The 13,284-nt window shown below is 39.3% G+C and overlaps 2 protein-coding genes across 3 annotated transcripts; both read right to left on the bottom strand.

The window, feature by feature from the left end:
- Positions 1 to 8,337: 8,337 nt before the first annotated feature.
- Positions 8,338 to 9,982, bottom strand: LOC308114917 (protein S100-A1-like). Its single transcript, XM_080472183.1, has 3 exons — positions 9,868 to 9,982; positions 8,679 to 8,833; positions 8,338 to 8,587 (listed from the first exon to the last, which is right to left on the bottom strand). The coding sequence occupies exons 2-3, from the start codon at positions 8,814 to 8,816 to the stop codon at positions 8,429 to 8,431; spliced, it is 297 nt and encodes a 98-aa protein (XP_080328309.1). The 5' UTR covers positions 8,817 to 8,833; positions 9,868 to 9,982; the 3' UTR covers positions 8,338 to 8,428.
- Positions 9,983 to 11,373: 1,391 nt separating this feature from the next.
- Positions 11,374 to 13,246, bottom strand: krtcap2 (keratinocyte associated protein 2). Of its 2 annotated transcripts, none has more exons than XM_080472348.1 (5): positions 13,130 to 13,246; positions 12,442 to 12,593; positions 12,278 to 12,341; positions 12,000 to 12,066; positions 11,374 to 11,906 (listed from the first exon to the last, which is right to left on the bottom strand). In XM_080472348.1, exons 1-5 carry the CDS (start codon positions 13,131 to 13,133, stop codon positions 11,786 to 11,788), a joined length of 408 nt encoding a protein of 135 aa, XP_080328474.1. In that variant the 5' UTR covers positions 13,134 to 13,246; the 3' UTR covers positions 11,374 to 11,785. The 2 variants fall into 2 exon arrangements, with proteins under 2 accessions (XP_080328474.1, XP_080328473.1); XM_080472347.1 differs by having other exon boundaries at positions 12,442 to 12,596.
- Positions 13,247 to 13,284: the final 38 nt, after the last annotated feature.

Here is a 13,284-nt window from a genome sequence, read left to right on the forward strand (position 1 = left end):
TCGTCGTCGTCGTTGTCGTCATTATGTTATTTTTGAGTATATATATATATATATATATATATATATATATATATATATATATAATAATAGTATTGTATTTATTTCGCTTTTTTCTTTCTTGTCTATGCTCGTATTATTATGGGTAACAAAAGGATTCTATCATAATCTTTCAATTTTATTATTTTAATTTTCTTTTTTTTTAATGTTGGAATAACGATATAGAAAAACACCCCAAACAAAACCAATGGCATGACTCTTGTAAAGAAAAACGTTGGCTTCATAAGATCTCCTACCTATTACAGTAGCTCCCCCTCATGGATGACAGGCTGCATAGCAAGGCGAGTGGCGCCTGCTGTGGGAGTTGACCCTTCCTGCACCTCCTTCACTAAACTGACAGATACTGGTGTGGATGGACTGGATTAAACGTATCAGCATCGCTCTCTCCAGCTCCTCAAGGTTTGTCTTTCTACTTTCCAAGAGGGATTCGGTTCTGACAATAGGGTGAAAGCTTCGTATGTAGACACGTCTATGACACTGGAGAATAGCACCGGGGGGCAATGGGCTGTCCCCTGTTTCCAACAAAACATAATTGTCGCGTACAGCAACATAAACAAACAATAAATCATTCAACAGATCTCTTACAAGGTTAAAACATAGACAACGGAGACGTTTTTTTTTTCAAATAAAGGTCGGTCAATGTGAAGATGTCCTTGAACAGAGTAAAGCTCGAATGGAGAAAATTTAAATTACTTTGCATGAATGACAAATGAAATAGTGTTGTCAAGGTTGTCAACTCATTGTTTACACCTATTGTAGTCAAGGACAACTGTCAAAACTGGATCTGACATAAACAATATGAAAAAACATGGGAGTTGATGCTATTCACATGGGATGCAACTTCCACAGTGGCTCATCTCTCTATCACTTATTGCAGCCACCATTCTTCGTTGATCGGCACTCAGATCATCCGTCTCTGCACGTTTCTCTTTGTCAGATGACTCATCCTCTACCATATTAACTTCTGTGTGTCATTGTGCTAAAGTGTGTAATAATGTGACACATTGGTCCATAAAGCTCCTGTGCTGTGGCAGGGCCAATTTCGAAACCGGAGTACACAACGCTGTGCTTTTATTTGTTGTGGAATATTTTGCAGCGAACAATGAATTAATCAGATTTACTGAATAATCTGAATGAGGAGCGTTTTGGATTCCCTTCTCTGTATATTTCAGGTTTGAAGAAACTCTACAGGGAGGTTGTTCTAAGCGTATTCCAGATCTTCTGATGTTTACTAGGTCTGATCTTTGTGTCTCTTCATGTAATTATAGACGGGTAAGTGTTGGTTTTTATGTTGATGATGGTCTTTAACCGTATATCTGGCAAGTGATCTTCTATGGTAACTTCTCTCATTTCTTTGTATTCTTCTCAAATAAACAGTAGGTTAATGGTAGTCATTAAATACACAATGAATTGATTGAATAACACCGAGAAACATGCAACTTCAGTGTGAATATTAGGATACCGCTTGACACTTCCGCTCAACATTTACCCGCTTAACCACTGTTGTGTTTTTCCTGTTAGAATAAGCATTTATTAGTTGCATGAAAACAAGTAAAAGAGACACATGTCAGTTTATTCAAATTTGCAAATAAATCTGGCCAGAAATGTGTCCATATTTTTAATAAGCACTAATTTTAAAAGTCACTAAAGTAATAAAAGAAAGAAAGAACAACGCAACAAAAACTTACTTCAATAAAACCCAAAATATTTTAATAAGTGCCAATGACACTATGTGCAGGGTTGTTTTGACATTATTTTGTTAATAATGACAAGCAACTATGTAATAACAACATTAAAGTGTTGCAGACTTTAGCTTACGTGGACAGAAGAACAGACATTTCCACGGAGGAAGTACTGACAGTGACGTGCTGAATGTTTGATAAGCTCTTGCTTATTTCCTCCGTTGACACTGGAAACCTGTGCCACCGCACATGCACTGATTGTTGTCATCACACAAGGAAACACAGAAAGTCAAACTTTTATTGTCCGCCTGAGCAGAAAGCGGTTTACAACAAGACAAAAGTAAACAAATGTGACTTTTCATCATGCATGTTTTAATCTTGGTGGATGTGCAAAATCGGATTATATAAGGTGCACCTGCTTCAATTTCTACACTCGCCACTGTCACATACAACATAAGCATGTATATATGTTATAGAGGATGAATGTGAAGTACTACATAGACTTTAGGGGTTTGTGGTCTCTGGTTCAGCCTCCTGCTCTTTATTCTTTCCTTTCTTGTCACCCCTCCCAGTCTTTTTGTTGTAGTAGCTTTTGGCAAGGTTTGACACACAGCGACAAAACTCGTGGAAGGTGACCTCACCATCCTGGTTTTTATCCATCAGCTTCATGGCTTCCTCTATGTCATCGGCATTGATCGCACCCTGGAGAAAACATTCATGCCGTTCAAAACCACATAATGCTGCATGCCTTTATCAATAGTTGTAGTCAGTGTGTTTTGGTTGCTTACTTTTAATTCGGGACTCTGTATTTCTTTCTCCAACACTTGTACAAGCTCGTCTTTGCTTAACCGGTGTTTCTTGCCTCCCTCATCGGCATACTCCAGGAATATATCCACCACATTCTTTATGACCTGATCCAAACGCGCCATCGCAACTGCTGGACAGATGAAATGGTTATTGAAAAGATGAACATGAATACAAATATTGCCCATACAATTGTAAGGTCTTTGCAGTTGTTCAGCTAAATATTCTTTGTACACATAAGCCTGATAAGACAGACGACACACATCTGTTCAGTGTCAAATCATGAAATCGTTTCCGCCTTTCAGTTGCACTAAAGTTGAGGTAAATGCCACAAAAAAGTTAGAATGTTAGTCTGTTCCGCCTCAGTCCATCTCGAGCACACCATCCAGAAAACCCAGCATGTAGAGTAAATGCTAATATAGTTTCTTTCCTCACACAAACTCACAACTCCCACATCTTGTTTTGCATCAGTACTCACCGTAGAATTCAGCTGAAGAGAGATCAGGTCTGTGAGTCACCAGCTCGGTCCCGGGAGAAACAGTGTGTCAGAATGAGTGGAAAGCCTCCACAGCGCCTCTTAAAGGGTGGGGACACACACACACACACACACACACACACACACACACACACACACACACACACACACACACACACACACACACACACACACACACACACACACACACACACAGGCAGTGATTTGTGTAATGGCGTCACGGGTCCTGACTCACAGTGGTGAAAAAGAGTTTTATGAAGCCTACTATTCACATTTGAGTCAGGCATTCTTACTTTAGCAAACTTGTGCGAGTCTGGGTGTGTACTGCTCTGTTGGTGAAGAACCTCTGAGGAAGGAAACTTTTTTTTTTCATTAAGAAGCAGCGCAGTGTTGCTGTGTGGAAAAAACATGTCACAGGCAATGAAAAGGTAGAGAGTATTTCACCACAGGATGTGTGTAGACTGCCCACAATGTAGGTCTCTGCCACCAGACTGTTGCGAACAGTCTTGAGCAGGGAAGGGAAACTTTGATCATTATCAGGGCAATTCAAATGAAATCTTCACTACTCGGGGGCAAAATGTGGCTGAGCACTTATACCAGAAGCGTATGGAGAGGTTATTGCTATGGGTTTGTCTGTCTTGAGTACAAAATTGAAATCAAAAACAAGTATGTTTTTCTTTTTGAAATGCATTTAGTAATACAATAATTGGGTATTAATTGCAGTTAATATCTGGTTGTGGCTAAAAAAAAAAAGAAGAAGCAATTTTATTCTACCATTTCGTGAGAAAAAAAACAAGTATTGTTTTTTTTTTATAGAATTGTATGCCAAGGCCACAGAAATGAGACAAAGAAGAGTTTGTGTGTCGTCATCTGGTTTATAGTACCAGAGCTCAACAGTTTTCTAAAAAAAGCTGCTCAAGTTACCAGTTCAGACTAAAAACGCTAAAACCTTCACTTTGAACGTGCAAAAGAGTAAAACAAATCAGCAGGAGATAAAATTCTGGATATGAACCTGAAAAATAAACTACACACAAAATGTAATGGAAATTGTGTTTGTTAAATCTCTTTTTTCTCGTTGTTGCTGGTTGAGAAAGTGTTTCTTGGCAGCACACGTGATGCCATCACACAGGCACATTCGTTAAGGACGGATGAGCAGCAGAGTTGAGGATGTGGGTTCTTTCTATGACTCACGAGGCAAATTCTCTCTGCTGACTCCTGTGTGGTCTGGTCCGGTGGATCGATTGAAGACTGAAGAAACGAGATGCACTGGCAATCGAACAACTCGCACATTCAACAAAAAACAAGCCACAATCAATCAAAAACAAAATTCCTCACTGTTTGCGTGCAGTTTATATCAGTGTGTGTATCTCCAGTGTGTATTTGAGCTTGTGTGGTGCATGTCACTTAAGTTCATCCTGCTGTTATGTCGCCGTCTAATTCTCCACTTTCCACTCCTCTGTTCCAAGGCACCTGTTCTCTTTTCTCTCCTGCCCCCCCGCCAAGACCCCATTATAGGTCAATTCACTGCCTTCACTTAGGCTGTATTACTTTCACTTATTGAAGACTATCGGGTGGCCTTGCAGGGGAGGAAAAGGAAAATGAGCCCAAGTATCGTGTGGTGTTAATGACACAAAAAAAGTTCATCTTTCCGCACTCGGCTGACCAGGATACACATTACAGTTTCTTTGCTGGGGACTTTCAGTACTTTTTCAATGGTCAGTCTGCGTTCAGATAGGTTTGAAGTCACGTCTGTCTTAATGTCTTAACAGTCTGTCACAAAGGTAAATTAAAACCCCTTTATTAAATGATTGTTTCAAGTATCATTTGCCATGGTCTCATGTATTTCTTGCACTTCAATTTGAAATTAATGTGATTCAAAATATATTTAAGAAGATTACACAAACGTATCTGGAATCTTTCTGAGCATTTCACCTCCATTCTACAAAAACATCAGGCCATGAATAGCAGGAATGTATAATACAAACCTCAGACAAAAGGAAATGAAACTTCTGTGTTTGTGAGAGAAAAGCTGCCTCTGTAATGAAACTGGGAAGTCTGTTGTTGGGTCAAACTTAAAAGATCAAAAATCATCTTAGAAAGACTGAGAGACATCACTCTGTGAAATCCTGAGCATGAATGATGAACCAAGTTATTCACAGTGCGTACAGTCAAATTGTTTCGGGACAGAGAAACATTAATCATCTATACCACTACGTACAGTCTAAGGGTGCTGAGTCGGTCCCAGCTAACTAAGGTACAATACATCTCTGGAATAAATATACATGCAAGGAATAATTTGTTAATCACGGATGAGATAATTATATTTTTTCTCTTTAAAAAAAATCCCCTTCTCAAGCCGTGTTGTATGTCGATGGATTAGTTCTGGACACTGAATAATACTTTATTTTATTTAATCTCAACATGAGAACACTGCTCAACTAAATACATTCATTTGTACATTATAGAAGTGGGTAAAAACGAAGCAGAATTAGGTCGTTAGTGTACCTGAGTAGATTTTTCTTACTTGACTTGAGTATTTATTTTCTGTTGATTTTTTTTTCTTACTTTTTTTCCCTATATATAGAACACAGGTATGTGTACTTTCTACTCTTTGCATTCCTCAAGCTGCCTCATTACTTGTTTGAGCCTCCATGGATGACTGCCGAAGAGACACAACAACAGAGAGAGAGAAAGCCAGCCTCAGACTGAAAGGATTTAGGCCACTGAGTTTATTATAGTGAGGAGCAGCAGCAGAGACGTGAACTGACTTCCTGTGTTTCATGATGAATTATAATGATTGAACATCTCAAGGTGCTGAAGACAAATGTGTAGCAGAGGCTGGTCTTCTAAAGTACAATTTAGAAAAAGAAATTTAAAGAATATTAAAATGCCGTCAAAGGAACAAGTCAATGATTTATAAAGTGCAATGTATATTTAGATCTACAGCTTTACATTATAGTGTCTTAGAGCTGCTGATGACTGGCGAACACTCAGTTATAAATCAGTGTATGATATTAGAATAATGAGTCATTCTATAGCCCTTTTTACGCTATAATGTTGACACGTGCTTCTTTTTGTTTTTTTTAACTGCATCACCTTATTACTTAAGCACATGCTTCAATTTTATTAAGGCTAAAGAAGTTGAATGTTATTTGAATGCTCTGTAAACCAACAAACCTTGCAAGTGCTTTTCTGGAAATGTAAGCCCTCTAGTGGTTAAATTTCAGTACTACCGTATATAATCTCCATATTAAAGTGCAAATGTAATCTCCATCAGTGTGGTTGCACTTATTAAAGCTGTTTTAGTGATCATACATGTTTGGTGAAAAATGTATATTTATATTTTTTTTCTAACTTTTCGTTCTAACTCCACTGTGTCAAAAAGTACCTACTGGACAATGACATTGTTGTAGATCAGAATTAATAAATTAATAAGTCTCAGACAGTCTGTTTGCTTGGTGCTGAGGGTTAGGGTTCACATAAATCTTCTAAAGTCTCCCTTAAGATATGTTAAGGGTTCAGTAATAAAGTCAGCAATCTATGTCAGCTGCATTGCTGTTTGAATGCACTTATAATACGACAACGCCATCTCGTGGTCAGATGACAATACAACTCTATATGTAGATCTAAAGATAAGATTCATGCATTGTTTCCAGAAAACAAAATCATTTCAATCCCAGCTGCAAATGGAGGAAAGCAGAATTAACCCTGGATTAGTCAACATGGTAACAACAGAGAGACAGGGCCAGGAGTTCAACTACCACACGTCTGTAATGTAAAGGTAGTAGGAGAAAACTCACACATGCACAGGAAGGAAATAGCAACTCCACCCATGCGAAGATTTAATTTAAGGGTTTCTTGCTAAGTCCTATGTAATTTCACAGCTCTGCTTTGACTTCCTGATCTAAAAACAAAAACAAAAACCTCACTCTACCCTGTGCTGTTGATGGAGTCATGATATTGAATCTATAGCAATAACTGACATGTTAGAACAGGTCAAGTGCTTTATGAGGTAACAAAGGGTTGGCTCAACTCGATTCAACAGTTTCAGTTTCAGCAACGTGACACTAAACAGGTTTATGGCAGAAATGTGCCTTTATTCACGTTATCTACATGTGACCCCCGTACTATGATTAGTCAAACAGTGAAATGCTCAAATCAATATTCATCCTACAGGCTAATTTGAGTAACCAATTAACCTCACGTGCGCATTTATAGATATTGTAAATGCGCAAAAAATCAACAACATAAAAACTGTAAATATTTTATATTATTTTCCGTCCAACTTCTCTCTTTTATCTTTTTATCCTATTGTATTTCAACAATCTAATCTTTTTTATTTAGCAACTACTGATTTTGATACTGTTTGTAAGCGTCCTAAAAAAATTATACATAGTTATACAATGACAGTAAAAGCTTTCAATTCAAGTCAATTCGAGTCACTACCGCATTGGAAAGCCCGGACCGTATTTTGAACATATGTTCTTCTCCCCATAAGGCGAGAGCACTAACCACCGTACAACCCTGTCAATACTCTGTCATCATACTGTCATTCAGATATTGTTTCTCCCGAAGTTTTAAAGTTTGAGTTTGAACTTTTTGATGGAAACATCCTCTTTAAATAAGGCAGACAACACAGAAAATCACTGCTCTCTTCCACAATGACTCCCACACTATTTATTTTGGCTTGTCGCCAATTTTCCTCTTGATGAATTGTTGGTTTGCCACCTGATGTTGTTGCTGGGCTTCATGTCTTTTGGCTGTACTTTTAACATATTTTTTTTTCTCCCTCCACTGCAGTTTGCCTGCATTCTTCACGTAATGATTGATGGATGTACAGTTTATTCCCCGGGAACAGGCTCCCAGCTCCGAAGGCCTTGGATAACAGGAATATGTTTCTGAGTGGAAACATCAGGAAACAGGAGGCTTGGCATCTCTTTAAAACCCAACGTCAACATATCATGTTCACTTCAAGGTTTTCTCTCTTGGCCCAGCCCCGACACACTCCCTAAACTCCTGACAGTATGTGAGCTGCACCACAGTTCACATCTTGAGCACGCACATCTCATATCCACACATTCCTCTTTTGAGGCCAGTTGTCTTCTTTCCTTTTATATCAATGTCGGCAGAAGACTGAGGGAGGATTTCAGGTTGAAATGCTGCATGTCAGATGTGAATCAGTATTTCAAAGGCATTTTATGGGCACGGGCAGACTTCTAGATTAAAATGGCTCTATGTGTCTGAAATAAAGTTTTGAATACAAGAGCCAATACAAAAAGTAATCAGACCAACACTCAGTGGTATTTTCTTTGTTTTTACTTCAGGCACAAACGTGTGTTAGAAACGTATTCTCAGTATAAATCAACATCGTTATTGTCACATTTGCCCCTCACTTCTTGCTTTTCTTTTGACTCAGGGTGTAGCACTTTTCACAGGCCATTGCCAGCCCGACGAAAAGTGGTACGAACTCTTCGAAATCCAACTTATCGTCTTTGTTTAGGTCAAGGTCCTTCATGATATTGTCCACAACGTTGGGGTTCTTCTGGGCCTGAAATGGAGGTGATCAAGGTCAGTTTGCCACATGAAATCCACAGCAGTGAGTTCTATATGAAAGCAATCAACCTTGGTAGAAGATTTACCTTCAGAAACGCAGGCAACTCGGCCTCGAGCAGTTTCTTCAGCTCTTTCTTGCTTAAGGTCTTTCCGTCTCCGTCTTTCTCGGCGTAATGGTGGAAGACTTCGATCATGTTCTCCATTGATTGCTCCAACAGAGTCATGGCTGCAGAAACAAGAGCTGAGAAAAGAAAAAAAAAAAAAAAAGAAAACACGGCTTGAAATTCCAGTACATATCAGGCTGGATTAATGTGGAACCAGCTTGTAGGTTCAGTTGACTCTACTTTCAAGATGAGACCAAAAACTTCTGTCAAACTAAAAATGGGTCATCTCTGTACCTATGTCAAGTCTGCAGTGTGTGGAGCAGCTTGCTTTCTGATATTCGTTATCTCTGTCTCTGTCCTTTCCTCTCATACATCCTTTCATCCCAACCAGCGCAAACGGAAAGCTGCCACCTCTGATCTGCAGGAGGTTTCCTTCTGGTTTAAAGGGAGCGTTTCATTTCCACTGTTTTCTCTCTCCATATCTAACGGGAACTTATAGTGGCATCAGATGGCTATGTCATGACGAGAAGTATTTTAAATAGAAAACCTTTGAATTGAATATACAGTAGGCTTATACAGAAGGATTTGACGGTCGATTTTTAAGTTTAACAACTACACAAGTTTCCGAGAAACTTTTAGATGAATAAACACACTTTTCTATTACTTTTAAACTTCTTGGTCACTGGGGTGTTGCCACAAATTCTTTTGTTGCAGTGAGGGCTGCAGACGTTCATCCAAGGCAAACATGAGGCCACAGTGAGGATGTGGGTGTTGGTTTTACTGGCACTCACTCCAAATTCTTTGGCCTGACATCACCTTCTGGCTCATGAACTAAAGTCCTTATCTCATGGCTCCCACACTACTTCTCCTTTTCCTTCCTTAAACCCCCCCTGTGGTCAGTTTCGGAAGAAGAACTCAGAAACATTTAAGTAGAGAAAGAGTGACACAACTTAACGGACGTGCGACAAAAAGAGGACGAGTCGCAGTTTGTCGGGGGGGAAATATGTACAAATTGTGCCGACGACGATTCAGCCCAGCCCACGCACAGATCTTCAAGAAATCTTCACAAAAAGTACATGTGTGCTTAACAGCTGCCTAACAACTCAAGTAAAAACACAAAAAAAAGCATGAATGAGTCAACAAAGCTTGAAGGTAACAGTGAAAGTCTTACCAGATCACAAAGGAGGAGAAAATGTCGCCAGAGAGGAGAGTGGGGTCGTTCAAAAGTTTATCCACACACTTATAGTGGATAATGTTATAGTCATCCAGGCAACGCCCAACATGATGGAGGAAAGGAGGGACCAGAGGAGGGACCAGAGGAGGGACCAGAGAGGAGAGGAGGGACCAGAGGGGAGAGGAGGGACCAGAGGAGGGACCGGAGGAGGGACCACAGGGGAAGGATCAGAGGAGGGACCAGAGGTGTTTTTAAATCTAAGTTCAGATGAAAGTGTCAAGAGACACGGTTGAGAGAAACCCAGACTGTTCACCAAATGTACAGTCACATCCACCAAGCTAAAAGCAACACTGTCCTGCCAGCGAAAGCTGGAATATTCCGACTCCTTATTGCACGACTCCGTGAGAATATATGATCCTAATTCAGGCACGGTGCTGTGATCACTCAGTCTCTCACTTTAATACGGCAGAAACGTTTCAGATAGAGCCTCCACTGCTTTTTTTTCATTTATATTTTCTTTTTTAGTTGTTTTGGAGCTTAGTTTCCCCTGTGAGCACGTTTTGGGTTGAAATATAAATTTTTCAGCGTGACGGCAGGAGTAGGTGTGTGCTCTATGGGTTCATGTTTCTGCTGTTCTGTCAGACGTGACCATTATTATTAACCTCATTCATGCATATCAACCCCTGTGGAGCTAAACAGACTTGAGAACAAGATCAAAAACATCCTTCAAAGCTCAGTGACAAGGCTATATTTTATTATTTCAAAAAGATTGCTCATAAAAACAAAAATAAAAATTCCTTCCAAGCGCTCCTCTCCACTCACCGATCAGGATCTTCTAAGAACAAGCAGGTAATTTCCCCAAGAGATCTGATCATCATCACAGTACAGGAAACGCAGGGTTAATCCCTAAAGCTACCTCAACAAGAGAAAACCCAGAGTCGTAGTATCAGCCTCTGGACAGTTTGATACTGGGAGGTGTTTCTAATTTTGTAATACCTTCAAGTGTATTCATGAAATAGGTAATTAAAAATCAATTAGCTTTCAATGTAAAGCATCCCATGCTGCCCCGTGAATAAAGAAAATCGTTAAGATTCACCTTTGAAATATAATAGTCTTTCTTTTTCTCATTAACCAATCAGTTTGAATATTGGACTTGACTCTTTATTCAGAGGTGCAGGAACTTTGAGAAAAACTAAACTGCTAAAGTCTGTCATATATTTATATTATTGAATATATATAACTTGATGTGAAGGGCTCATTATCATGTTTCATCTCTGATTGTAAGAGGCCTATACATGATTCATTTAGCAGATGCATTTTCTCAACTCACGTCTCTTACAATCTTAAAGGATTATGCGACGAGCATATCTTGTTTGCGCAAATGCTATTAATTTGTTTTCTCTTGGACGTGAACACTGAAATAAGCCGTCGCTCACAATATCCATGACATTTCGAGTAAGTAAACGGGGTAGTGTGTGAAGAAAAACACTATAAGAGTCAAAAAACTTTCAAAAGATTTAATTAAAAAAAGGATTGAAAGAACAAAAGAAATTCAACCCCATGTGCCGATGAACAAACAAATGGCATGATTATTTGTGTGACAGTAATCAATTTGAAGAGTGCTGAGAAGACTTCTGAATGGAATGTTGCTTGATGCTTAACATAAGGCCTCAAATCGATCAGGACGATTTAATGATTCAAATCCAATATCACTGTAAAAAATAAAACACAGAGCACTTTGACCAGCCTATAAAATAATATTTCCACAATGTTTACGTTGCATTCGAAAAAGAAAACTTGGATTGTAAATATAACAAGTGTTTTGGTACAAACAAATATTGTATACTGCAGCGGCCATCAGCACATGGGTTATAGTGACTGCTTTGTAGGGCGTGGGTGTGGCTCGGCAGATTCGTCAGTTCTTCTTTTTGCCCTTGCTGGCTGCCTTGGCCGGCATTACTGCAGGGGCCGCTGCTTGGTAGAGGGCAGCAGACACTTTGTTGATGTAGTACAGTGCGAAGAGGGAGAATATCAGGCTAGACAAAAAGAAAAACAAAACATATTCAAAGGTGATTTTTATTTTTAACAATTAATAGGTGGTGTCGGGAGTCTGGAAGGGAGAAGCTTACCATGTGGTGACGCACACACGGTGCACCAGGCCAGATGCGAACAGTGACAAGCACAGGCACAACAGAACTGAAAAATAACAATTTGCAAGATAAGTAAGGAACCCAGCTTGAATAATATATAAAAGTTAATTTAACAACTGTGTACTGAACTTGGGCAACATTAATTAAGAAGAGTATGGCAAGTGGGGGGAAAAAAAGGATAAACTCAAATATATCACAAAAAAATATATACATACAATATACAGGCCGACAAAACATACATTTAAGTCATTACTCACTTTCCGGGAAGATCTTGGCTTGGAATCCTTTCCCAAAAACAAGGTTTTCCAGATTATTAAATGCCTGATGATAATGTTAAGTGAAACACAGGAATATGAGGTCCATTCCCAAACATATATTGGAATTCATAAAGACTTGGAGTTAGTTTCTCTCTTGAGGATACAGTGAGAGAGCAGATGAAGAGGACGGAGCCCAGGAAACCTCCCAGGATGGTGAGCCACTCAGTAGATCCCAGCTGCTTACTGAACATCTGCATCCCAGCAAACACCAGCACAGACAGCAGACTGGACAGCACTAAAGACGTGCCTGTGTTCACTGCTTTAAAACCCAAAGACACAGATCAGGACTGAGACAGACTGCAATTTATGATCGGTTCAGAGAGGAAGCCACAATATCAGGAAGGCTGACAAATACATGCAATATCAATGTTTTAGCAGGATATTTGTGTGAATGTATCCAGCTTCGGGTAATATTGATAACAAAGTCATTTATTTAGTAAAAGATATTTAAACTATTCGACAGCTGATCACAGAAAAGCCACGTCAGTGTTCTCATAGAAAGGCTTCCGACTGGAACTGTTGCCTTCAACCTAAAGTTAACGGCAATAAGACCTCATTGATAAAACACCACCATGATTATAATTATTTTTCAAAAGATATGTTATGAAATAACACAGTGCTGAGTTTTAATGCAACTCCACTGAATTAAACTACTTCCGCGACTCTAAATGATTTCTTGACGTTAGCCAGCGAGCTTAGCTGCAGCTACAACCAAACATCCTCTAATATCTACACAAGCAAAAACTTTCTATCAGAGAATATCAGATCTCAAACGAATAGTGCACGACATACCCATGATTTAAGGTGAACTGGAGTCCCTTTAAATTAATACGAACGAAATAACTCCAAGAAGCCACCTAGCTGCCAGCGGCTCTAGGAACCAAGAATCTGTAAACCCGGAACAAATGTGAGGTAGGACCGGGGGGCGGGGCAACAGAAGACGACGT

This window comes from Lipophrys pholis, assembly GCF_963383615.2.
Source record: "Lipophrys pholis genome assembly, chromosome: 9".
NCBI lineage: Eukaryota > Metazoa > Chordata > Actinopteri > Blenniiformes > Blenniidae > Lipophrys > Lipophrys pholis.